The 26,826-nt window shown below is 35.9% G+C and overlaps 3 protein-coding genes across 4 annotated transcripts; 2 read left to right on the top strand and 1 right to left on the bottom strand.

The window, feature by feature from the left end:
- Positions 1-1,188: 1,188 nt before the first annotated feature.
- On the top strand, positions 1,189-4,643 carry LOC115446322 (probable isoaspartyl peptidase/L-asparaginase CG7860). Its single transcript, XM_030172931.1, has 6 exons — positions 1,189-1,446; positions 1,922-2,118; positions 2,712-2,825; positions 2,947-3,115; positions 3,820-3,921; positions 4,142-4,643. The coding sequence occupies exons 1-6, from the start codon at positions 1,260-1,262 to the stop codon at positions 4,309-4,311; spliced, it is 939 nt and encodes a 312-aa protein (XP_030028791.1). The 5' UTR covers positions 1,189-1,259; the 3' UTR covers positions 4,312-4,643.
- A 464-nt stretch (positions 4,644-5,107) lies between these two features.
- Positions 5,108-10,699, top strand: LOC115446315 (CDP-diacylglycerol--glycerol-3-phosphate 3-phosphatidyltransferase, mitochondrial). The gene is given in 8 exon segments (XM_030172921.2): positions 5,108-6,577; positions 7,161-7,319; positions 7,613-7,821; positions 8,100-8,170; positions 8,254-8,314; positions 8,316-8,350; positions 9,630-9,756; positions 10,309-10,699. Coding segments are annotated over 8 exon segments (1,383 nt in total). The 5' UTR covers positions 5,108-5,982; the 3' UTR covers positions 10,435-10,699.
- A 124-nt stretch (positions 10,700-10,823) lies between these two features.
- On the bottom strand, positions 10,824-26,550 carry LOC115446316 (protein rhomboid). 2 transcript variants are annotated; one of them, XM_030172924.2, is made up of 6 exons: positions 26,304-26,550; positions 16,183-16,295; positions 14,935-15,052; positions 13,300-13,485; positions 12,522-12,794; positions 10,825-12,244 (listed from the first exon to the last, which is right to left on the bottom strand). In XM_030172924.2, the coding sequence occupies exons 2-6, from the start codon at positions 16,293-16,295 to the stop codon at positions 12,008-12,010; spliced, it is 927 nt and encodes a 308-aa protein (XP_030028784.1). In that variant the 5' UTR covers positions 26,304-26,550; the 3' UTR covers positions 10,825-12,007. The 2 variants fall into 2 exon arrangements, with proteins under 2 accessions (XP_030028785.1, XP_030028784.1); XM_030172925.2 differs by lacking the exons at positions 16,183-16,295; positions 26,304-26,550 and adding an exon at positions 15,403-16,029 and having other exon boundaries at positions 10,824-12,244.
- Between the last annotated feature and the right edge of the window lie 276 nt (positions 26,551-26,826).

Below are 26,826 nucleotides of genomic sequence, written 5' to 3' on the forward strand. Positions count from 1 at the left end.
ACAGGTTAAGATATGTAAAGCCCATGTAGCACGCCATTAGATGCTTGACGTTGACCTACAGACCGCTGGGCCGAGTCCCTAACCTATATACAACGCACGACATTCCAACTAAAACTCCGCGGTGGCCCTCTTCGGCGCTTTAAGGACGGCTACGGGCTTCCTCTGGCGAAAGTGGACGAAATGAGCACAACGCTCTCCTGCCACCCCCCGACGACCCCCCAATGGCCCCTGTTAGTCGCCTTTTACGACCGTTAGGAGATAACATGGTGGAATTCTCCAAACGCCCCCAATCCATAGGGCGGGAGGTAGTTATATACCTACTGGATATGATTACCGCTTTGTGGTCCCGAATTCGAATTCTGGGTCGTGCAGTGGTATTGGGTTTTTCAGCCCGATATCAATTCGAAGTCTGGATTTTGTTTCCGATATGGCAATAGGTCCCACACCCATCAGATCATGGAACAGAATACACATGGCGAATAATAGTTGCCTTTATGATTTCTTATATTTTCGCGAATGTTAGAGATTTAAATTAAACTATTTTTCGGATTTTATCGCGGTTTTAATATTTTAGTTTTCTACCGACGCGATGTTTCGAAGACTTTGCAGCCTTAGTGGTCTTCGTGATCAGTCCCCCCGTGACCCCTGGATCACAAAACGGGAATTGTATCCAGTAGGTCACCTATATCATGTATGTTATATTATACATATAAATTCATATTCAAAAGAAAAATTCCGAGTAAACAATATTATATCTATGATTTATTCGCCTTTATTATCTTTCAATGTACGGAGTGTATTAAGGATTTTAATAGTGCATCATAATATTATTAAAGATGGCAGTAATACGTTTCCGATTGTTGAAGACTACAGCTATTCTCATTTATCAGGTTCTTAAGACTCATTCCATAAAAATACTCATGTTAACTTATCGTTACTATTAATGCTTTTTGCGATTGCATTAATGCGAGCAACCTATTTACAATTTTTTTTATTTGCTAGTCAGTTATAAGTAGCGAATTTAGCAAATAAACGTGGAGATGAAATAAAGGAGTAGGGACGCTATAGAAGGAATAGGGGTTATCGTAACATAGATCATTAAGAACTCCCATATAGTAACAATGTATTAAGTTCAGATTTTATAAACACAGCAGTACATCTCTGGAAATTGATAACCACTGTATCTCTGACAGTTTTATTTATGTTTAAAAGTGTGGTGTTGTAAGTCGAGCTAAACACTTGTGTCTTTAGTTTAGACAATGCAGCCGATTTTAATAGTGCACGGTGGGGCTGGGGATATTCCGCAGAGTAGAATTAAGGGTAAATTAGACGGTGTTCGGGTGGCTGTGAGAGCAGGATACGATGTACTTAAGAACGGTGGAAATGCCCTGGATGCGGTTGAAGCAGCTGTTGTTGCCATGGAAAAAGATGAAAATTTTAATGCCGGTCAGTATAAAACTACTATTGTTATAAGAGTGAATGTTACTGGAAATTTTTGAATATTTATTTATTACTTATATTAACAAAAATATAATTTTCATATGGACGGTTGAAAGGCTAATAGATTTTAGCGACTTTTTTTCCAAAAATTTTAACTACTTTAAAAAAACATAGAAACTAGTGTTGATTTTAAATATGTATGAAAATGTCGAAATGTTAATTAGCCTTTCAACAGTCGATATGTATAACTTTGTCGCCTCATTTTTTCAGGGACATTTTATAAGTGATTCTGAAGTTCTTGGCTTCTGGGTTCGAATCCTATCTCGGGTATGATTTTGTGTGAATTTTTCTAACATAGAGTGTTTTGCTTCGATGTCATATTCGAGTAGGCAGGTGGAAAATTATCCATATTTCCTTACAAGTCGAGCAGACGAAATCATTAAATAACGGAAAGGCCCTATAACTTGTTAATTTTTTTAAGGCTATGGATCTGTGTTAAATCTACGCGGTGAAGTAGAAATGGAAGCTAGCATCATGAGAGGAGAAGACCTTAATGTAGGCGCTGTTACACTTGTCAAGGACTTCGCCCATCCTATAAGCATCGCGCATAAAGTTCTTACCGATTCACCACACTCCTTGCTAGGCGGAGAAGGCGCGAAGTTATTCGCTTTAGATAAGGTGAGCAAATAAATGTTTATCTACCAGTAAATAAATAATGTCTGGTGTGGTTTTATTGATATAATTTATTTATTTCTACAATAATGATTAGGTCTCGGTAATAAGCGTGATGTAAATTGGTTTTACTGCATTTCGCAACGTCAAATTTATTTCCATATTGACGTGGTACGTATTCTGTAATAAACGAGAAACTACCAACCAATTCTATAATAATGTGTCTGTTAACTTTAGTATTTTCAATATTTATTGAGAAGTACCTACTTAATAATATAGTTTCAAACCACTTAAACGACAAAAATTACGTACTTTCTTTTAAACGAACGAATTACGAGGCAATCTCGCCGCTTAATAATAAAGGCTACTTCTCTCCATTCCACGACAAACATTTGTGGTCGTATCACTCTAAGAAGTAAGATGTTAGATCGTATAATATGGAATAAGACTTGTCTATAACGTCCCTTATCCCTTAGCTCTTGGAACAAACAGTGCTTACTCACTGCGAGCGGCAGTACTAGATGTGTTTTAAGTAATCGAGTGTTTATTCGTATTTACTACAACAATTATAATTAGTTCTTATTGACTTTGGGTTTCAGGGTTTTCCTACAGTTCCCCCAGAGTCTTTGATTAGTGAAAATGCTAAACAGGCTCTAAAGGATTTTTTAAAACATGGAGAATTCGGAAGGACTGAAATAGGTATCATGGATGAGGTTTGTAACAAATTTTATGCTTTTTAATAGCATAAGTAGATTGTTGCATTGCAGTTTATTATTCAATGTTACTAACCTTTACCGTTCAAAGGATAGAAACAAAGGAGTCACCATGTTTCAGGGAGGCGTAGGAACCGTGGGTGCGGTTGCTGTAGATGCCAATGGTCATGTCGCTGTCGCGACGAGCACAGGCGGCATGAGTGGCAAGGCTGTGGGTCGCATTGGAGACACGCCCCAAATTGGCAGCGGGACTTATGCTGATGATAAAATAGGAGGAGTTTCTACTACTGGTACGTTTTTAACTAAGTATCCGTTTTCGTAGTTTTCTTAAAAGAAGGTTATTTTATCAATTTAACTCGCAGTAGGTACGTACCGAATAATCATACTTATAAGATTATAAGGAAGACGGGAATTTATTTCGAAAATAAAATAACTTAATAGTACTTATTTTATTTGTTTTCTTTTTCTTCATATCAATGAATTGCATAACACAACTTCATATAAGATATTTATATAAATCTACCTCAAATATGCCCCAAGATATCTAGTGGACGAAATCATTGTATAAAGGCCCTAGAAGTTGTGAATCTTTTTAAGGCTATGGATCCGTGTTAAATCTAATTCATTTATAACACCTATGCGCCACAGCCCCGGATCTTGAATTTTTTGAAGGCGGGGCAAAATCTGGATAATGCTGCCCCCAACCACCTATATTTTTACTTTTGTCATCATCATCATCATCATCATTTCGCGCCCCGCGGGAAATAATTTATGTGTGCGACATCCAGTATATAAATACTGGATGTCGCAGTAGTCAAAGTTGCGTTAATGATGAGATGTGTATTCGTCTGCCAAGTTTGAATTTGCTGCCCTCTAAATTCGCCGCCCGGGGCACGAGCCCTGGCTTGCCCCCCCCTAGATCCGGGGCTGATGCGCCATGATACATGACCTGATGATGAGGGATAACTGACAATATGCAATTATTATTTTACAGGGCACGGAGAGTCTATATTGAAGTACTGTTTAGCTCACAGCATTATAAAACTTATGGAAGATAATGTTGATGCAGATACTGCAACAAAGGAAGCTGTAAAAGGTAACCAGCTAAACGATAGTAAAAAGTTTTGATAAATTGATTTTATATTTTTAATTAAATATTTCTATTATTATTTTTTATCTCCAACAAAAATCTATTTGCATTCACATTACCTGCAACTCCAAGTACTATAGGTATAAGGAGACGATTGTAGTAATTTTGTTTTATTCTTGTATGAAATTTTGTTAATAATATATGGTTTAATTTGCATTTATTATAGGAATGACGTCTCGTCTAAATAATACTGCTGGCGCTATCACTCTATCGAAGAACGGCGATGTTGGTGTGTATTTCAGCTCAAAGAGAATGTCATGGGCTTACGTGAAAAATAATACTCTATTTTATGGTATTGAACATGACCAAGTCTTTGAAGAACCTTATTCTTCTTAACTATTTGCTCACCAAAGCATAGCGCTCATTGTGACAGGCCTGAGTGGGATGGGCCGCAAAGGTGCAGCGCTCGCAGCGACTCGCTTTGCTAATTCGCCCCGTTATGACCATTCTCAATGGATGTACATCTATATAAATTACATATATTATATACGAGACAGATATTTGTGTTGCGCGCAAACGCTGACGGATACAATCCATTATACTTCATTTATTCATTCTTCATAATATTATGTCTTCAAATAGATAAGAAATGGCAAATATTAAAAGACGTGTATACGCGCTGGTAAAGTGACTAATTAAAACTGTAATAATAAATATTAGTAAGTTTTTAATGTGTTTTAATAATTAAGTAGGTATGTTTTTTTATACGAATCGAGAATACAAGAGTACACAGGCGGACTTAATGCCTTAAGCATTCTCTTCCACTGAATTGGATGCAGAGATAATTTAACTGACAATCTATACCTACTATTATATAAAGCCGAAGAGTTTGTTTGTTTGTTTGAACGCACCAATCTCAGATACTACTGGTTCGAACTGAAAAAATCTTTAGTGCTGGACAGCCCTTTGTTTGTAGAAGACTATAGGCTATATAACATCACGCTATGACCAATAGAAACGGAGCAGTAATGAAAAATGTTTCAAAACCGAGTAGAAATTAATATTTTTGAGAGCTTCTGTTGCGTGCGTGGCGCAAACGGTTAAAGTTATGTAACAATCATAATTGCCGGAATTGTTCCTCTTAAAAAAATCTATAAAATATATTATAAAACAGAGACTCCAGCCACATCTGTCTGCCTGACTGAACGCGATAAACTCAAAAACTACCCAACGGATTTCGATAAAATTTGGTATGGTAAAAGTTAGAGACCCTGGTAAGGATGTATGGTACTTTTTATCAAGGGAAAAAATATAGCGCTATTTTTATCCCGGAATTAATACTTATATTTTTGTTTATTCATTTGATTGTGCTAATTTCAGGACTCATGGGTTCGAAATGAAAAAATATTTCAGTGTTGGAAAGCTCATTTATCGGCAATAGGAGAGGAGAATCAATAAAAAATGTTGCATAAAAGGGAAAAATTGATGCCTCTTGAGAGCTTCCGTTGCGTACGCTCAGTAAACGGTTAAAGTTGTTATTCCGGTCAAATATATAGCATAAATTTTATAAAGAAACTTTATCCTGGAAAAACTTTATCACGCTGGCGGAACCGCAGGCAAAAACTAGTAATAAACATAAAACAGCTCAATAACTATCGAAGGGAGATGATACTAGATTCAAAAATAAAATCGATTGAATCCGGAGCCTTCTGAATTCCGTATCTAAAAGCAACATACCATACCAGCAGTCAGGCCAAAAATAACAATTTCGACAAATATACAATGTTAGACTAGGCAGTATGGTCGAAAGACCTATAGCCTGTCCTCTAAGGATGAATTAAAAAAAAAACAATTTTGACAACTGACAAATTGACATTGACAGTAAAATAGATCGATTCATTGTCAAGTGATCAAATTTGCGAATCGTTTATACTTTATTGTTGTTCATTGTAAATCCAAAAATTTTATTAAATTGACTTATTTATTTTCAAATAAATTCATAACCCGTACTTTGAATAATAAGTTTTTTTCTTGAAATATTTTTTAAGTCACTAATGAATATCGACAATGCTAATTAACGCCAATATACCTCTGCGTTTTAAACCATCGGAGTTTCAATGCTTTAATTGGATATATAAACTAGCTCCATGTTTTCCTATAAATGCGTCGAAAATTAACATTATAAATGATCCCAAAAAGTTCTATGACACATTATACAATAGATTTTGCAATGCTAAACGTAGGATATCAATAGCTAGTCTCTACATTGGCACGGGAAGTTTAGAGAAGGAACTTATAAATGTTACGAAAAGCAATGTACTAAGTAAAAATGATTTAAGGCTCAATGTGCTTTTAGATAACCAAAGAGGGACTCGAGGGGTTGAAAACTCTGTGACATTGCTAAAGGAGTTAATAAATAGTGCTTCTGAACAATGTAGAGTAAGTTTGTACCAAACTCCACGCCTGCAGGGTGTGTGGTCCAAAGTTCTTCCGTCGCGATACAATGAGTTAGTAGGTCTTCAACATATGAAGCTGTACATAGCAGATGACTCAGTGCTGTTGAGTGGTGCCAACTGTTCCAATGACTACTTCCAACAAAGACAGGATCGTTACATTGAAATACAGGATGCGGACTTAGCAAATTTTTATAACGAAATCATAGGTATGATGACTGAGTAAGTTGTGTAAAAGTTTTTTTTTGTTTTTGTGAATATTGAATACAGTGTATAGTAGTAGAGTAAAATTATTTCTAGCTCAATATGACATTTATCTTTGGTTTAGGGATAGAAAGTTGAATAATTTTTGTTTTTTAATGTCACTCTCTGGCAGTTTTTTATTCTTGCTGATAATAGCCAATTCTGTACTTTGTAGCAACAAAATAGTATGCAGCAGCATATTGTTGGCACTTGGTATATCAACATATAAGTGACACTATAAAAGTCAATTAAAATGTCCCAATATTTCATTCTTCTTGCTTATATGAAACATAAAGGAGGTATCACATAAATTGCTTTCGTATTGTTAAATCAAACATGGATAAAATGTACAGCCGCAAATCATATACAAATAATGATGTTACTGATGGGGCCAATGTTTAACAATTAATAAATAAATAACTATATTGATCTTGATCCATTAGTCAAAATATATAGAAATTGGGCTAAGAAATTATTTTTGTAAAACTGACAGTTTTTAAAGTACACACTTGCCTAATCTTAGTAAATCAATGAAAAATTGACTTTCAGATACAGTGAGTAACTACAGCAAAGAGTGTCTGGGTAATGATATCATTGATGTTAAATATGATAAAACACAAATGATACAAGAGTTAAATAAAAATGTACTATCTTGTGTTGAGAAGTGGAAACATACACAAACTCAAAAATGTTTAAATAACAGTAGTGGTAAGAAATAAATCAATAATTATTTATATACGGATCCACAAAAACAATGATATATTAAACCATTTACAAATGAATTTATTAAGTGAAACTTACAAATTGTTTCTTTAATAATTTACAATTATCATGAGAGTGTCATCTAAAATATGTATATTATGCTACTGTGAAAAACTTTGTTTAATTAAAATGTATTTCCCCTATTCAACAAGTCAGTCAAATATACATTTTCATTGTAAAATACTAGTTATAATATTACAGTCACTTTCATTATATTGTTATTTTTAATGCCATTTCAGAAGAAGACACATGGATATTCCCACTCATACAAATGGGTGAGTTTAACATAACCCAAGATGAGGAGGTCACTAGAAAACTTCTACAGACTGCATCAAAAGGGTCATACATACAATTAGCAACAGGGTACTTCAATCTTACCAATCGGTATGCAGATACTTTGCTAAAGGAATGCAAGGCGAATATAAGTTTGTTAATGGCACATCCCAATGTAAGTATTTGTTTATGTGTATACTTATATAGATATCTTAGATATTTTTATGACCTTTAGTTGTTTTAGATGAAAAATAAATATTTGATTATCTGCACCTTCACTGCATCGCCTTATTTAATATATTTGTATTGTACTTTAACTATGTAGTGTTCAATTCTGGATTGAGTTCCCACAATGGACTACAATGAAGTCATTTCGAATTTACTTGAAATAACATCCAAATCCCAATGTTCGCATTTATCAGTAAGAAAGTAAGATTATTCCATTTTGAACAGGCAAATGGTTTCCTTGGCGCAGCTGGCCCTGCTGGTGGCATACCTCATGCATATTCTTTAATAGCAAGAAAGTGAGTAAATTAAAAATAAATTAAAAAGTAATTTGTTGTTTAAGTGTAGTTTGTATTGAAAGCTGTATTTTATAAATTTGTAGATTTTGGCAGAGAGTGGCCGATTCAAATCAAGCAAGCAGAGTAAGGATGTTGGAGTATGAGGCGGCCTGGGTGGACTTTCCATGCAAAAGGCTTATGGTAATAATTTTTATATTTATTGGTGGATTCTAGTTAACTAAAAGAATGACGAAATCAATGCATTACAAAAATAATCACATTAATAAGGATACAATATTTTTTCTAATTTTTAATATCTATGCATATTAATTAGCATAGGGCGGTTTTAACCGAAATAATGTTCTGTAATAACATTTGGCAGAACAGTCGTTTTGTGAAAATGTTCCTCAGCTTTTAGTAGTATGTTTAATGTAAGGATCAATCTGGAATTAGAATATATACTATTACTATCAGTCGTTTTCAATATACGATTCCAATCACAAACTTCAATCCGATTCCGAGAATGAACAAATCAAAATAGGTTTTTTTAAGCATGTCAAAGAAAACTTTATTCTGATTTATCCCTTTGTGAGATAGGTCGAAAATTGCTATTAGGATTGTTTATTGAAGAGGGCGATATGTCATTTACATTCTTAAGCGCCTTTGTTTTATGGTTTCAGTAACGGAAGTTATGAGATTATGACATTTAGTAAAATTATTGGGCATACTAATATTTACTTATAAAACAAACCAATCACGCCTTTATTCCCGATAAAGCGTAGACAGCGGTGTAACCAGGACACGCACATTTCGCCGTCTGAGGTTCGTCCCATGATACGATAGTAGCGGAACTATTGCCATGTCTGATATAAACTCCAGATTCTGGGATAATAGCAGAAAAATCCGATATCGCTCTGCCCGACCCGGAATTCGAACCCGGGACCACAGAGCGGTGTCGTTGCACAACCCACAATAAAACTACGCCACAGAAGCAGACTAATTACTGACTACTTAGAGATTTACTTATAACATCGGAATGACTTGGTATGATTAAGTTAGGTGCGTTTGTCTCACCCGGGTATAATTCTCTTGTATTACAGTATTGGGATCGGAAGGAGTTTTAAAACACATTCCACGTGGGATTGCGGAAATAGTAACGGTGCATTTTATATTCCACTAGAAACTGAAATAACATTATAGAGATACTCGGTGATTTAAAAAAAAAAAGAAAAAAGAAACATCTTACTGCATACCTGTTATATTATATTACCTCAAGAAATGATCCTAATCTTAATCTGCGATCCGATCCCTATAATAAATCAATCAAAATTAAATAATTTGTAGGCATGTCAAAAATAAATGTATTCTGATTGGGCCATTGTCGCGATTGATCTACAAGAGCGATTCGTTTATTGAAAAGGCAGTAAATACAATGAATTTCGTCGATCAGGACTTTGACACAGGAATGTTTTCTTTTTAGGTACTACCCACCAGGGAGTGGCACGCCATGGGCGACTATAGTGGGTTCAGCCAATATGGGTGAGCGGTCAGTCAGGCGAGATTTAGAAGCACAAGCTATGATCTTCACTACTTCCACAGATTTACAGGTAAGTTTGGTTTAATGAATGTACATATTTAATAATGGTGTCTGCGTGACATATATTTCGATTATAAGTATTTTCATTACTAAGACAGCGTAGAGCTTGTTGCGCGGTTTTCATAGTCGAAGGTTTTATTTGCTGCTTTACTTACTGTTAATCATAACCGAGCCTTACAGTACAGTGTAGAAGCTAGTATGACCATTGTGTCATTACTGCTAATTAGGAGGAAGATCTTCGGTATTGAAAACCGCGGTTAATGAAAATAAACGAGCGAATATTAACGTTCAGATAAGAAAATAAATTAGTTTTATCTGCTCGTAGAATAACTTCTCCCTATCTTTCTGTTTGATTAAACTCGTTGCTGGATAATGGCAAATTAGTTTACTCTGAGACTCGCCGCGCTTCACCGCTCGGTGTCATAAAATGCGTGCCACTGCTGATCCTGGCTTACAGGAGTTGTAGTGGTGGGTGTCAGGGTGGGAAAGTCTCTGCTTGTAGAGTAAGTCTTTTACTTAGGTTTAAGTTTTTAATAATTATGATATTGTATTTTTTTTTCAGGAACGACTTCGCCAAGAGTCTTTATTACTGCACAAACACGCTTCAGAATGCAGTGCCGAGTTACAAAAGAGAGAAACTCCTCTTTGGGTGCGAGCTACTGTCGGACTTTTTAGAACTTATTTTTAATGGACTTTCTGTAATAAGAGTACAATAACAGTATTATTTGTTACGGAAATTTGTTGCTACATGACCGCTAAGAGAGAGTACGTTGCATGTGATATAATGGAAATTAAATAAGGCAATAAAATAAATGGAACCAAATGCTGTAACTTGATAGTCACTAGTACCTCATGATTTTGATATGCAGGTTGTTGTCAGTGTTATGTTAACTGTAAGTTGTGTTGATTACGTGCTTGTTATGTTTTGTTGTAATAAAGTGCTTATACCTGTCTATAGGTATTTTATTTATAAAATCAAAAACTGCAGTAGCTTTCGAAATTTTTAATTATATTCTTATTTTCAATCATATAATCACATAATTATAATTATCTCGATTCACACTTAAAACAATTTTAAAATAAATTAAACGAAAAACACTCGGCAATAATTTATACAAATTCAGTCATTTTGAGACATTTGATTAGAATTAAAGTATACAATCGAATTTATTATAATAGGAATCAGGCACATTATTAATAACACTATACCTACTAGTAAGTAGAAAAAACACCGGTTACAGTTTCATTTTAGTAAATAGATAAAATGCGAATGATTACACTGGAAATGGACGAATTCACATTACACAAATTAATATAATTAAAATAGCAATCAATTGATCCCATAAAATAAAATAAAAACTCACTTTTGAGCATAATCATTACTGATTAAAATATAATCAATGCAATTGAGCAATTTATTCTTACATAACAATCAATCAGACGAAATCAACTACTGAGGCATACTTCCTTCGTTCTGAGCAAACATTGCGTTAAAATTGTACGAAATCAGATTGGAGTACAGATGAAAACGGAAAGTTTTGTATCTTTCGTGCATGGACGCCATTTTATTTCTAATCTTTGGTGTGTCGGGCACAACTACGCCGGGCGACGTGACCAACTCAGTGCTCGGCGGTTTGTAAAAGCTACTTGTTAATAAATACTGCGTGTAATGACGCCGCCCGGTCCACTCGGGAACACTAATGTGATGTGTCGCGGTAACGCCTTCATCCTATACACTACGGACGCTGACAGTAGGTACAAAAATAGTTCACCTATTCAATACAATTAACACTACTTAACAATAAAAGTGTCGCGAGGAGGCCCTGTATATTAAACAGTATAACGTGGACAGTTCTTGTACGAACATTAATAAATTTTGTAAACAATATGCCGTCGAAACAGGCAACATATCTGTAATATATCGGACATCAATAGACCTCCTCGATTTTAATACTACTTATAGCGAATCACACTAAGGAAATTGACTAGGCGTTTTGTGGTTGGGACGCACCGTTTCCCTAAACTTACTGTTTAGGCTTCGATGTAAACATGTTTGACGTGCAAACTAAACATAACAAACGGGAACACTCAGCACTCGATTATTCATAGGAGACTACAAGCAACCTCATTCAAATCATATCACTAAAGTTTTCTCGAGGCGTGGAATCTTTTGGTTGCGTCAGCGAACCCATCGAGAGGGTCGAGACGAGTTTACACAAAGCCTAAGATGAAGTGTCGGGAGGTGTGAGCGCGCGATCAGGTCAGAAGCCGGCTATGGGCGGCGGGTCCGGCGGCATGTAGTGCAGCTCGTCCACGGGCCCGCTGAAGATGTTGTACAGCACGGCGAACAGCGTGCACGCCGCGTACGCGCCCAGCGCCGCCCACCACAGCAGCCGCTCCCACAGCCGCTGCTGCGCGTGCTTCAGCACCAGCAGCCCGATGGTCAGCCCCGCCAGCGCGCCCGCCACGTGCGCCGCGTACGACACCGGCGGCACCTCCTATCGCAACACACACACACATACAACATTAATTAGTCTTTTGTTTATTAATTTATTAACAGTTCATCGATACAACTAAGTATTTAAACTATAACCAGAGGAAACATGAGTGAAAGATTTCTCTTTAAGTAAGTAATGTGTATTTGGATTTAATTTTGTGAGATCTGGGTATGTCTAGCGAAAAGATTAATAAATAAGAAAATAACAAAAATATAAAAATTAGTGGTAAAAGGCTCATTGAATGTTCGATGAAACAGTAAATAATATGATACGTTACCTTGGTATATCTGGCGTGAACAGCAAAGCCAACGTCACAGGAGGCAACTGCGAGCGCGGCCACAAGCCGCACGGCGCCGTAGCGCATGGCGTGGAAGTTGAGGAGCGCGTTGGCCAAGTGTGCGGCTAGGAGCGCGTACACACCGCCCGAGGCGCCCGCCAGGCACACGTCGGGGTCCAGTACCGACGCGGCCAGCGACCCGCCCAACACCCCCGCCAGGTACACCGCGGCGCACCGGATTGCTCCATGAACCATCTCTAGAGGTAGGCCCACCTGAAAACAGATTATTATATCGCTTTATTAAACTTATATCAATCGTATTATTTGTTTGATGCCTAATTCGTGCCTATGTTGTTCAAGTCTACGTACTCCTCTCATGGTATCACGCTGGATACCAGAATCCAAACCTAACCCTAGTCGCCCTAAGCACACAGTTAATTGTGCATGGTTGTCAAATTTACATTGAGACTTATGAGGGCTCGTGAACATTTCCTGGCCTTCTCTCTTCCGCTCATCCTAAGAGGTTACTTCTCCTTCCCCCACAATTCCTTCCCCACTTTCCTCTACGGCCCTGCAGTCGCTAAGCCAGGGGATTCCAGTATCCCATTCGCAAGTTTCCCCGGTGTTGAATGCGGGGACTGATTCTAAAAAAAACCCTAGTCGCACGATGTTCTGATGCAAGGATAAGTCGTTTTTTTTTCTTCTGTCAAATTATAAAACACACTAGAACACAATGGCCTAAAAGAATAATAAACATTAAACTGCTATATGTACTTACCGCTAGTTGTACGAGGAGGTTGAAGGCCAGATGAAGCCACCCGGCGTGCACCACGCTGTAAGTGAGGAAGCGCCAGAGCTCGCGGCGGCGGTCCGGCCGGTACACGAGCGGCGAGTCCACCGGCACGGGCCCCGCGGCCGCCGCCACGCCGCCTGAGCCCCATGCATACCACGCGAATACGCCCAACTGCAAAGAAACAAATAATGCGTTACAATTAAATTAAGTAAGTATATAATTATTTACAAGTTAAATTAGGCATTTAGGAGTCTAGTACATAAGTAGCTACACGTCAAGATGCCACATAATCTTATTTATGCTACAATGTTTTTATTACACGTCATTGTATTTATGTTTTTATTCACTTATTGTGTTAGGGGCATTATAAATAGTTTTCCAGTAAACAACGCGATGCCTGTTAACAGTTGCCCAATTTATATGAACGTTTTAGATTGATATTTAATACTTATTATGTATATTCATGCTAGGTAGATATATATTTATTAACCCATTTATTTGCTTTACCTACTCGTAGCTCGTAAAATAAACTCTTAGTAGTCATTAGCATGGTTTTTAGTAATAATATTATTGTTACAATGTATTTTTCGAGGATTTTACATAAAACAATGAATAGTGAACAATTTGCGCAATGAATGACGTTTTAGTGCATTATTCATTGAGGGAAAACCGTTAGTAAGAAAGCCGGCGTGCGTAAGCGGCCGGCGCGGCGCGGCGAGTCGCGGTAACCGTGCAATTCGTTCGGTGCTTGCGGAACGATGTATGACGGGCGGCAATCGGCGAGGACGAGCCACAAGTCTCGTCACTCGTGCGGGCAGTGAGCACGAGTGTGTGGCATGCGTGCTTCCGCGGCGCGGCGGCGTGCGCAGTGTTGGACGCGATTGCTGTGATTCACGTAAACCGCTTGTTTGCACGGATGTGAAATCCGCTATTACAAATTTTAATTAACCGTAGTAACTGGAGCGGGCATTCAAGCGGTACTAGGCGCGTAGAAAGTGATGATGACAATGCGTTTTTTTGTCTTATGCCATATACGCAGCGCAAAAATAATACCTGTATTAGGTCGATTTGCGATATTACAATTTTAATATGGATATACAAATAAATTTCTTTGTAAATACTTTAAATCCTAGAGACAATAAATTGCTAATAAGTAATTATGCTTGGTTGCCCGGGACGGGTTTCGTGGTCTTATAATGGTGATAGTGGTCGTAGGTTAGCCACCTATCACGATATAGAACGGATATAAGCTTAGTGAATCGCGAGTGCACTAGTTGCGCGCGCTTTTGCTACTGCTTGACAGAGAAAGCCGCAACCTTGCATAATATTATGTAAATCTTCTTATCAAGATTACAAACTGGGTGATGAATCGTCTGTGAAACAAGAAGCCGGGTTTGATCCCGGAATCAAAAACTTAGGGTGATTCGTTTGGGTCTAGATATCTGAGTACCCAAGACACAACCTATGACCTCAATGTGAGCTTCAGATTCCAGAAATAAAAGTAAAACAAAATCTGCACGCCTTTTTTGAGTGTGGTACTTATTTCAAGTAGGAAAAGCATCGTGCAAATAATTTCCTTTCTGGTACCATATTTTAATCTTGGTTAGTGAAGACGCTCACCTCTAGCAGCGTAACGCAGATGATAAAGAGCGGCGGCGGACAGCACGTGTACCGCTCCTGGTAGTACTTGCGGTCCCGCTCCTCGGGCAGCATTTCCATCGCCACTAGGTGCACCATCCTACAACCAACAATAACTTGAAAATAAGGAAAATAACATAAATGCGGTTTTCGTAATTACGCATTTCATTGTTATACCTAACATCAGTCTATTTCTTATTAGAAATTATTGTATGTTAATATAATTATTGTGCTTATTTCATTAAAGACAATCAATGTTATTTGAATATTATATCATTTTAGGGCAAAACCGTCGTTTAATTTTGTTATTTACATCATGTGTATACTAGTGGGTTATAAACTACTATTTTACTAGGCAATACTTACTACATAATATTAATTTTTATTCTGATATTTATCTAATTAGATAAAATATTTCAAGAAATTTACGCTCTGTTACTACAATCGCACCTTGGTTATATTCCAAATCAACTGTTACCTTGGTTCCGTGGGCAGTATTACGAATTTTATATTTAAATGTACGCCATATGCGCAATCAATTGGCTCAGTTTCACAGTAATCTTGGCCTTTATTAAGACAATTTATCCACAATTAAATTGTACGAAAGCACACCACATGTCACTGTGACACGGCAGCCGGACATTAAAAATATATTACAACCACCGATAAACTAGCATTTATTTGTAGGTTTATAAACTGAAAAAAATATTACACTAAAATTTTGATTTCAATTTAATTAAGGCTACATTTTACTAGAATTTAGGGATCAAACATTGTTAAATGCCTAAAATTTTCCCGGATGTCGGCACACTGTCACTGAGTTTGGTCTGACATGAGAACATTTTGTTTCAACACTGAAAACTGCGAATTAGACAAACTATTTGATTTCATTTCTGGACCTTCACTTGCAAAAACAAACATGTTTTGTATGTAGTAGGAATTGAAAATTTAAAAATCTGACATATTTTTGTAATCATTGCCACTAACCAATGACACGGAACAAAATAACACCAGTAGGCGTTTGTAAATTACCTCTATTATTTTCAATTTCGAATACATGCCAATATACCGTTAAAATTAGGTTACATTAAAATGTGTCTTCTGTTTCTCGCTGCATTTTCGTGTGGCTTGGACACAGAAAACGCAAAACGACAGCTAAAAGACTATGTGTGGTCTGAATTCTTATATCACATGTTATTTCTGACTCTATAGTATTATTATAAATTTTACCTGGCAAATAATGTGGGGTCCTCGAGTAGAAGATGAAAGTCGTTTTCGGAACTGATCTCTCGGTCCCGCTGATGAACTGCACACCTATAGCTGCGCGTGCGCTTTCCACTCATCTACAACAATAAGAACAAAATTAAATAACACGTACTTATAATAGTATTAATGTATATTATAGTAATACGGCACGTAATATCTATTAACGCCGCGCGATGACCGCATTATTCACTGTGGAGTTTTCAGTGTGAAAAACACGGAAAATAGAAAGTGGGTAGGATGACAATGTTCTTCTTTTATTTTAAAGTAGTTCGCGGATGTGTTCGTATATTTCAATTTTATTACTTTACATTTGTGCCAGGATTAACGTTGTTAAAAAAGAATACGAGTAATTTTTTTGTGTGTACATTTTATTTTCATGAAATATACATACATATTCCATCGTGAGTGAGATATTTATTTGACTCAATATTTACGTATCTTCCCTATCTTTAATCAAAATAGCATGATTTTTTAATGGATTGTACATAATTAGGTATATTTTGTTTTTTTTTTCGTAATTTTAGCGTGCGTGAACATTTTTTATTTAACGCTCTATCAAGTTTTACTTTCCCGGAAACAAATTCAACAAAACGAGTGTTTTCCCCGCGCAGTCAGTCAGTAAAATTCTTTGACGTAGTAAATAATTTAGTTAACGTACTTAAAGGATTTTGATTGGGTTTTTACAAATTTACCTACTAATTCCATTTGATATAATTAATAAAATAATTGCATTCTCTGGCATCAAATGAATTCAGATGAACACTAATGTATTCAAGTATTACTTACAATGACTACAACTAGTCCTTTTTTTAACAAACAAATTTATACAAATATATTTTGTTCGTTCGTAACTTAGAGTCTATACAGTTATATTACCTATAAAATAAATATAAATGTTATCCTAATCATACAAAGCGTTTAGGTTACAATATTTGTGTATAATACCAAAGTATTCATTAATTGCATTGATAGCACTTCCACTATAGCGGCGAGGGTGTATTTATGTGCGACGACGGTTTCGGTGCGGCGGCCGGCGGAGCGGTGGCGAGCGGTGCCGCCGGCTGGCTCGCGTCCAGCGCATACTCGTATCGACCCCGCTCGCGCCACCGCCGCAAACCCCGACACTGCCCTTGACACGACACTCATGTCGGGATTTACCATCAGGCAATATTTCAATCAGGTCCTTACTATTATATAAGTATTTTTTTGTAGGATTATTGGAAACCTCAATAAATTTAATATAAATGTTATTGAAATGCAAATAAGATATCAAGCGTGTAAACAATGATCTTTTCAGTAAATTGTTAATAAACTCCATATGCAAGATTTTTATCACGCCATATTAATTAAATACAGACATAGGTTAGGAATATAAAAATAGATTGTTGGAAATCCATGTGATGGACGTTTGTGCATCGGCGCAGTAAGTGGTAACTACAGGCAAAGGCAAGAGACAAGGCTGCAGGCGGTGCGGGTTGCGGAGTGGTAAGGGCGCGCGGGTGGGCGGTGGTGCGGTGAACGACTAGTCGAGATAGCACAGAACCGCATTGTCTCCGCAGTCGTTCAACTCCGTTTCCCACGAGACTGCGAAATGTCCAATGCCAAAATACAAATAGCCTAGACGCGCCGCAGACACAGCTAAATCTGCCCCGGTAACAACGTCCGTGTTAATTTAGAAGGCATTGCTTGTCATTTGTATATTCTTATTGTCTCGGTGTCGTTCACTGTTGTCATGCTGAATTAATCAGTCTTGCCTCGTGAGATACTTGCGCCGCAAAATAATCCTTCATTAAAATAACCAAAATTATCGTCGCTACGTTCCGAATAGCAGGAAAATCATGTTGATATTACTCATTGTTCTATAATTGTATCGCATTCCTTTCATAATAAACTGTTATAGTGACACTTTCTCTTATATCTTCTTGTTTCTGCGCTTTTCCTAGCTGATAATAGTGTATTCTTATTTCGTATGATGATGAATTTAGTTTATGTATAAATAAAAAATAAATAAATAAAATACTTTATTTATCACGTAGGCGAACAAATTTGCACTTATGATCCGTCAAAACAAAGAATAAGAATAATTATTATTTCTATACAACTATTAAAATTACTTATATAACTATGGAGATTTTAAATTAGGGATAAAGTTTATACAAAAGACAAGGTACAAACCGAAGTAACCAGCTCGGACTGGCAAGTAGGGGGAAATAGAAGGGTAACGCGTCGCGATCCTCACCGGCGAGGACATGAGCCCTAACCTAGCTAACCTACCAGCCTTTCACTAGCTACCTAAGTGATGACTACCCGAAGAAAAAGGCAGAAAGAAACTCCGGGCTTTCTTTTTGTCATCAATTGTTCAGTACTTCTTTTGTATTTTTTTTCCAAGTCTTTCTTGTACATAGTCACAATAGTTATATAAGCTAATGCACGCACATCACCGTTAACATGGGATAAGATGAAATCCAATCGACTAAACCTGGAGCGGCATAAAATAAAATATAATTGTTAGTGACTTCACAATTCGTCGAGGTTTTAAGTACCTATGTATTATTTAAGATGCCAGCTTACAATAAGTAACGACAGTATAATTGGAATGCACTAAGGTCTTAAATCTCGCATATGACTAAAATGTAATACTTTTATGAACGCTGCCTTATCTAGTCTGCGTAGGTGCGAACTATGCAATTGCTGCTATTGAAGTGGTTGCCATTTTTGCGCACTCTTCTCGTATGCATAGGACAATGACCGAAGATGTAAACACCGCTGTTTCTTAACGTAAATAAACGCTTTAATTTTGTTACAAAAAATGTACTCAAAATAATTTATCATATTTATGCCGTTTTTAAAATAGTCACAGAGCTTTCTTTGCCTTATAACATTAGGTATGTATAAATTATTTTACTAATTGGGTAGTTATTAATTCTTCTACGATAATAGCCTAACTCAAGATGAGATAAAGTGTGATGGAAATTGTGAGTAACATGACGTGTTTATGTACGAGTCGGAGCACGAGTTCCTGGGTGAAGTGTAGGTGCTCGGTGGGCGCGGTGGCGCGGCGGAGGCGCGGCGTGGGCGCCGGTGACTCACTCCGACATCCGACACGTCCGAACGTATCCGGAACCACTAACTAGGTGTATTACTAGAGACGCCTCACAGCACCATGCGCCGCGTCAATGGAGCTCCAGGCTTATGCGCACACGCCAGTAAACGACCCCATCTGATTACGCGCTATCTAAACACAAGTTAGATAATACCGCTAATTCGCGATCACTTTATTTTGATGAGTACAGATATATATTACCTAATTCATAATTAAAATCCTTATTTCTTTTGAATATGTATGTGTTAGGGTTAACGTACCACCCATTAATATGCGCTATTAGGGATCTAGTAGCTTATCTTTACTCGCAAAATATCATCAATGTTATTAAAGAGATATCACAATTTTGAAACTGGAAATTATCTGGCACTGGTAATTTGGTGACTGCACATCCCGGGGGCCAAGAATGAATTGGTTATATCGATGAGTAATTAAAACTGTATAAAGTAAAATTATCACTTAGTGTATATAAAGATGTAAGTCCAGAACCTAACATGGCTGTTTTGCATACAATAAGTAGAAACGTAGTACATACTTTCAGATTTCATTTTTCTGGAAAATATTAAGATGTTTTCGAAAACTTGAAAAGTAAATAAGCAAGAAAGAAAAATATCTTAAATGGTATTGAGGGAGTTCATAAAAAACATAACGCATCTGTAATTAATTCATATGTGATTTTAATCTCTGTTTGCATATGAATTGTATGCAATAATTACATACATATCTATGAATTTAGAAACGTGTCTGAAGAATAATGTTTTTTTTTTAATACCTATACATATTATCATAATTCTTTTTCGCTACCTTAACCTATCGTTATCTTCGCTTTGTTAATTATATTGGCTATTGTAATTAATTAGAAAACATCAATGCAGAATTATCCGGTGAGTTATGGACACCTACACGTATTAGAACCATCGCAGCTTTATGAATGGAAGCATAATTGATTTTCTTATAAAGTTCATTCACTTGTATTATTCAATATGGTCCTTATAAATATGTATAATATTGTGACTTGAATAAATAACTTTAATCTAACAATACAAAGTTATATGATTGTAGGATGTGTGCGATCACCGATCGGTTCGTAATGAAATAAACGGCGCGTATGTAATAATAATATGTAGGATTATGCGGCTAACTATTGTGCATGTTGCGGCTTTGCTAGAAATTAAACAATGGAGCGAACAATATCCAGAGATAGCATCTAAACTGAGCCACCGTGGGTGCTTTCTAGACAATTAGCTTTAAAAGAATTCGCGCCGCAAGCGGTGCGGTTATATCTAAATCATGCACATTAATGTAAGATTTGGTGCGTCGCGGTCGCGATCGCGTTGGTTTGCCGGCAGTCGGCAGTCGGCACCGCCGGAGCTGGCGGCACGTGAACTCTGGGAGCGTTCCCACGCATACACCTCCGCACCATTATGTTCTAATCTCTTGTACATAGTCTCTTTCCATTATTACAAAGCCGTGAAAGTACACCTATCATTTTGCAAGCGGGAAGTTGATGTATCTCTTATAGAATGTGAATGCAATGTAAAATATGTAACCAGTGCTGTTTTATATTGCTCACTTCCATGTATGTGATTACGATTTATGTTTTACTATTTAACTACAAGCTGTAAAATAAGGTCTGATTGACTTTTACTAAGGGATCAATTAGGTATATCTATCTATTCTCATTCTCGTAAGTATATAACAACATCAACTTATAACATTATACTTACAATAGATAACGTGTTAATGTACGAGCAGCCCAAGTTCTTGGGTGTAGACTGTAGTGTATAAAACAAGTAATGAAATGCAATCAATCTATTTGTGTTAACAAATTAGTATTCCGTAACAGATGTTTCTCTGTAAAAACATTATTTACAGAATAATTACTTCCGTGAAACAGGCATAGCAGACGAAGCCTAACTTTTTCTATGGTTTTTTATAAGCGTATAATTAATTAGTTTTCGAATTGTGATAACAAGATTTTAAATAGATCCTGTCAAGCATCCGTGTTACATTAATATTTTTTTATAACGCTTCGATGGATAAATTTATATCGCGATGTCCCGTAATTATTAGCACAGCTGTTAGTAGTGTCTAGTGAAGGCATGCCGCATGAGGTGTGCCGCGTGAAGCTTCGGGGCGCGAGCATTGGACAGCAGATACAAATGCGGCACCGCAGCTCGTTATGCCGCGTACAGCCAACGCGCGGTGCGGCGGCGCGGCGCGGCGTTCACCGGTCACCCAATCGCGTCGCGTCAGTGCGAGCGCCGCGTTTCCTGCTGGACTTCCGGTTAGCGGCGGCTTTAGGAATACCTCTGCGGCTTCGTAGATCGCGCGCGTGCCCATATAAATTTAATGCATCATGTTATATTGGCGTTTACATAATATTGTCATACAAATAAATATGAATTAGTTATATATTGCTTAATATTGCAGTTCCAGCATTAACGATTTTTATAGTAAGTACTTATCATGAATGTAGTTGGGTTATTTGGGAAATTACCTAAAAAGGTATACAGTTTTGCAAGCTATATTGCTAAGGAGGCTACTCACACATATGTGCTTAGCGAACATTTAACGATTTTATGAAAGCATGTTATCTAATTCGTATATGGCCACCGATTTGCGCATTACGTTTCGTTTTTTACAATTCGGTAGTTACAGAGTATTGCCTAAAATTATTTTGAAAAAAAAAAATAGGGAAGTAAGTACATTGTAACCCTTGTCAAGTAGGACACCTATATTAAGCTGCGTTAGGTTATAATTGGACGCTTTTATCACATTGGCGTTTTTCCTCAAATTTAATTTAAAAAGGCTGAAGATTTAATTACCATATTATAACTCGAAAATCTATTTAAAACAGTAAATAGTGAATTAAATTTAAGCAAATTCTTACACGGGCATAGTACGAACCTTTAAAGAAATGGCGAAATATAAGTATTCTGTTTGACGGCACCGTAAACTCATCTTACTTGTCGGAATTACTAACGCAAACCTTGGGAACAAGATGGCGTTTTGTTTTATTTTATTTTATTATATTTGGGAAACTTACAGCTAGTACAACTCATAGAAAAAGAATACACTCAAAGAATTACAAGTTTCCACTACTAAACGTTGCAGGCAATGTTGTCAGGAAATAAAAATTTTAGCAGAATAGAAAGTTATTAGAGTTAAGTATACTTAAGGAGGGGTAACATCGTATACGATGTTACCCCTCCTACGGTCTTACCCCGACATCACTTAATCTTGTGAGCAGGTGTGAAAACATTAAAGCTTTATCTACTTCCAATACCTTTGTTCAATTAATTGACGTGTTCCTATTTGATAACTTTTAGGTGTCGTTAGCTGTTGTGTTTGCCGCTTAGTGTATTAATAATGCATTTGTGTTGCAAATTATGAGGTTCTCGCTTCGATTTCTAGGTCAAAACTCAAAACATATAAAATTGTGTCAGTCAAATAAAAGTGAATTGTCTGTGATTGAAATTTGTGCTTCTTAAGCCCATCGGCTTACCACCTGTCACATTATAAGAAGGAAATAAGCTCAGTGAAATGTATACTTACATATTATACATATACATTTGGTCCTCTGCTTATTGACTCGGGGACAAAGTTTTAAGACGTAGTAGGAGCTTTACCATTGCCAAGATAAAAAGGAAATCACGTATGTTAAAAAGCATGCATTTACATGTAAGTATGTTATTTAGGTATTCCTCCTTCAATTTGCGGCATTACAGCATATTTCAAGCCTAGCGTCATAGCCTCGTTGTTTTGTGTGTCAATATCTATTATCAAAATATTCGTTATTAATTTAATTTAAACATTTCAATACACGTAATGTACTACGCCCTTGGGCATGCGATGTGACGCAAATAGTTGCTGCGCGTCGCGACATGTCACTACAAGTCATCGATATTGTTTAATTTTATAGACTACTTACCTGTATGTTATATCTGACTGTTAATATTGGAGTTTGTAAAAATGACAGTTGTTATATAGAGTTATGACGATCTATGAATTCCTTTGGGTTTTCAAATATGAAATTACTAAGTTAGTCGTCTACCAGAATTAAGGTCACGGACTTTCTTTAGAACATTATTATTATTTTTTATACTTACCTGTGATGTTTACAAAATTACAATATTATTTGGGCATTACAAAAATAATATCTATAGAATATTAATCAGAGACAATACAAGATTACGACGATCGCATGAGGTGACGTTATGTTATGAAATTAGAATTAGGCGTATGCCCAATGTCTATGACCTTGCATAACATTTAATCTATCACACAATGCAATACAGGCAACTATGTAAATTAAATGATGAAATCTGACAATGACTCAAGCTTTAGTAAGTGGAGATTACGCGTAACGTCTGCGGTATGGGTTACCTACCTATAATGACTAACTGGATTAATTAGGCTACCAGACGTTTGTGATTTATCGTTGTCTATTAAAAAGTAGATAAATCGCGTGTGAAAATATTATACTTACTTAAATGGATTGCGCAAGTTTCATTTTTACCAACCGTTATTGATTCCGTGCTACTAATTTTACTCAAGACCTTGCATTTCATACCTAACTACGTAAATAATTGCACCAACCTTTATTTTATATTTCTTACATGTAAGTACGTACATGAGTGTTTTTAAAGTGTAATAAGTTAGTAACTAAAGCATTCATTCTAAAAAGTAATAAATCTGATAATTTGAGACTACTTAAGTAAAGCATTTGTGAATAATGTATAAATACTTACCTAATTAAATAAAAATGTAAAATCACTTAATTCAGACGTTACTAAATATAAATAGAGCATAAATACAAATTAGATTGTTTCCCAGGCGATTATGCGCGTGATCGTGAGTACCGGGCAGGTGAAATGAATTCTAATTAGGTATGCACAATATAATAGAACACTGTGCAATGTCCTATGTATCTTATATCTATACAATACTTATATTGTAGTTTCTATTTTTATATTTGCCCATACAGGAAGATATATAAGCACTTACTAACAATATGTTTGTTATGTTAGTAAGGTCGTTTTGAGAACATCGCAACTGATTTTAAGAGAATTCATGTTTAAGATTTGATTTGTACTTTTAAATTATCATGATTGGTTGATTTTTGTGGTCGCAGAAATATTTTTTGTTTTTTTCTTGTTCAATGGTTGAATGTTCAAAATGAAGACGTTCACTAAAACCTATTTTTTTCCTATAAACATTTTAATCGATGTTTTAAATAATCAGTTTTATCTATATTTTACTAAAATAATTAAATTTACTGCATATAATAAAAAACAATGATTATACTTAATTTAGAAAGCAAGGCCTCTTATTAGGCATTTCGACTTCTTTACTATGTGCAATTTAATAGAACTTTATGGCTTAAAATGTTTAAATGAATATGATATATTCATTCACTCAACGTCCTAAAATTTGGTTTCCGATCCGTCGGACGAAAGAAATAAATGTTAAGTATAATTGATATTACTTTGACATGTTATTATTTTATTTTATTTTGCACTTTATATACATAATAAGTATATCGGCGGACTTAATGCCAAAGGCATTCTCTCCCAGTCATTATTTTTTTTACAAATAGCAAATTTTTTTTATACCATGATCAATTTGCAGTCAATAAGCTTTAATTTTAAAATCAGTGATCTTATTAATTACCTATAGCTTTTTACCAATATTAAACTATATTTATTTAAGTTTTTAACCTTTCAGCTTCTAGTTCAGCCAAAGGTGTGTTGATAACCGAATATTCGGCTTCGGCCAGAAATCGACCTTCGTTCGGACACTATGCAAATTACTGATTATTGACCATCAGGATTAATCAAGATAGTTAGAACAAGTGTCAATAACATAATGGATCAATTTTTTGACGGTAGTAATTAATAAAAATTTAGGAATGGCAATAAATACCTACATATCCTAATCATAGTCTTGGGAGTACATTGTAGCTTTAAGTTATAATATTTTAATTGTTATAATCCTAGTGTTAAGTCTGCTGGAAAACTTAATAAATAAATATAAAACGCCGCCGGTAAATTCCCGAAGGTAGCGCTTTTTGGTTAGGTATTAACATTATTACTGTAAAAAAAATGTGAGAATAGAATTATAATATCTTCTCGCAGCACTTCATATATTTTATTTTATCACAGACACACTTATTCTATCACCAAAAAAAAGAAAAAGAAAATAATATTTCATTGCTAGGCATAAGTTAACATATTAGTACAATAACTAATAAATAAAGTCATACGTCTGGGAGCAAGTTAGGTGCAATACTTATATACTTTTATTATAAAAGTGTATAAGATGAATGGAGACAATTATTTTAAATAGTCTAGAATGAAAACCTATTATTGCAAAATTCTCGCCCACATGTAGGCAGGTTTCTACCACCTACGATGTCTGCTCCCAAAATGTATATGGTCAAATTGTTTTATTTCTCATACCTATTTCAGTTTAATATGTAAAGAAAATTTAGCAATAAAAATATGTTTAGGAATATGTAAAATCATATTTTGTGTACGGTTTAATTTTTATGTCGAAATTCGTGCCGAATGCTAAAGGTACATACATAATTTGGCTCTCGTGCTAATCAAATGGACTGTCAATTAAAATCAATCACGTAGGTTGTGTATGTAAGTACTTATCATTTAGACCTAGCCATTGTAAATAAAGGCTGACGAGTGCAGATCAAAGATAATATTTTGCGACTTAACTTCTACAACTTTATTAAGAAATAATAGGATTTCGGTATTTTTATACCAAAACTAGTTATTTCCATCCCTAAATAACTCAAATTTTGTTGTAAACATAACCTCTTCTTTAAATTAAAATGTTATTTTGTGTGAGTTTTGCGTTTGTACTGACTTAAGTAACTTTACAATTTTTTTCAGAAAAGTAATAATACATTACATAATGTTCACATACTATTGAAAACCAGGAAAAACAAAAAGACTCAACTTACCCATCGTTTTTATGAATTAGTAAACTGTCACCGCAGATAACTTATATAGCCCATAAAATCAATAGGATATATTTACAATCTATTTAAAATCACCATATTTTGAATATTTGAGGTAGATAAGTTGAATTTGACCGAGTTTTATAAATCGCTAATAAAGACGCGAGCGCGATCAGCTGTGCGTGGAGAGCGTACCGGCACACACTTCTCCCTCGAGCGCTACCCACAGACTGACGTTTCGTTACGTTTGTTTCTCGCCCGACATTCGATTCATGCGTCCGATATTCATTTTCGTCGAGTTGTCGCATACAGAGGCCAGAGACGCCTTTTTTTCCCGCTAGGGCAAGAGCGGTTGCCCGCTGGTTGTGGTCTTCGATCATTGTTTGAATTTTGAGTGGGTGGTTCCGTTTCCGATTCGACTGCAATGATTTACTAGAGTTTTCCACTTCAACGATTTGTTTTACAAATAAGTACTTATAGTGGCTACTTATGTTACTAAATACCTTCATCATAGCAAAATGTAGTA

Source organism: Manduca sexta, chromosome 12 (genome assembly GCF_014839805.1).
Source record: "Manduca sexta isolate Smith_Timp_Sample1 chromosome 12, JHU_Msex_v1.0, whole genome shotgun sequence".
NCBI lineage: Eukaryota > Metazoa > Arthropoda > Insecta > Lepidoptera > Sphingidae > Manduca > Manduca sexta.

Coding starts and splice junctions, on each gene's coding strand:
- LOC115446322 (XM_030172931.1), top strand. CDS start 1,260: ATGCAGCCGATTTTAATAGTGCACGGTGGGGCTGGGGATATTCCGCAG. Junction 1,447..1,921: donor AGATGAAAATTTTAATGCCG/GTCAGTATAAAA, acceptor AATTTTTTTAAG/GCTATGGATCTGTGTTAAAT. Junction 2,826..2,946: donor AAATAGGTATCATGGATGAG/GTTTGTAACAAA, acceptor ACCATGTTTCAG/GGAGGCGTAGGAACCGTGGG.
- LOC115446316 (XM_030172924.2), bottom strand. CDS start 16,295: ATGAGTGGAAAGCGCACGCGCAGCTATAGGTGTGCAGTTCATCAGCGG. Junction 15,053..16,182: donor GACCCCACATTATTTGCCAG/GTAAAATTTATA, acceptor TGTTGGTTGTAG/GATGGTGCACCTAGTGGCGA. Junction 12,245..12,521: donor TTCACGCCAGATATACCAAG/GTAACGTATCAT, acceptor GTGTTGCGATAG/GAGGTGCCGCCGGTGTCGTA.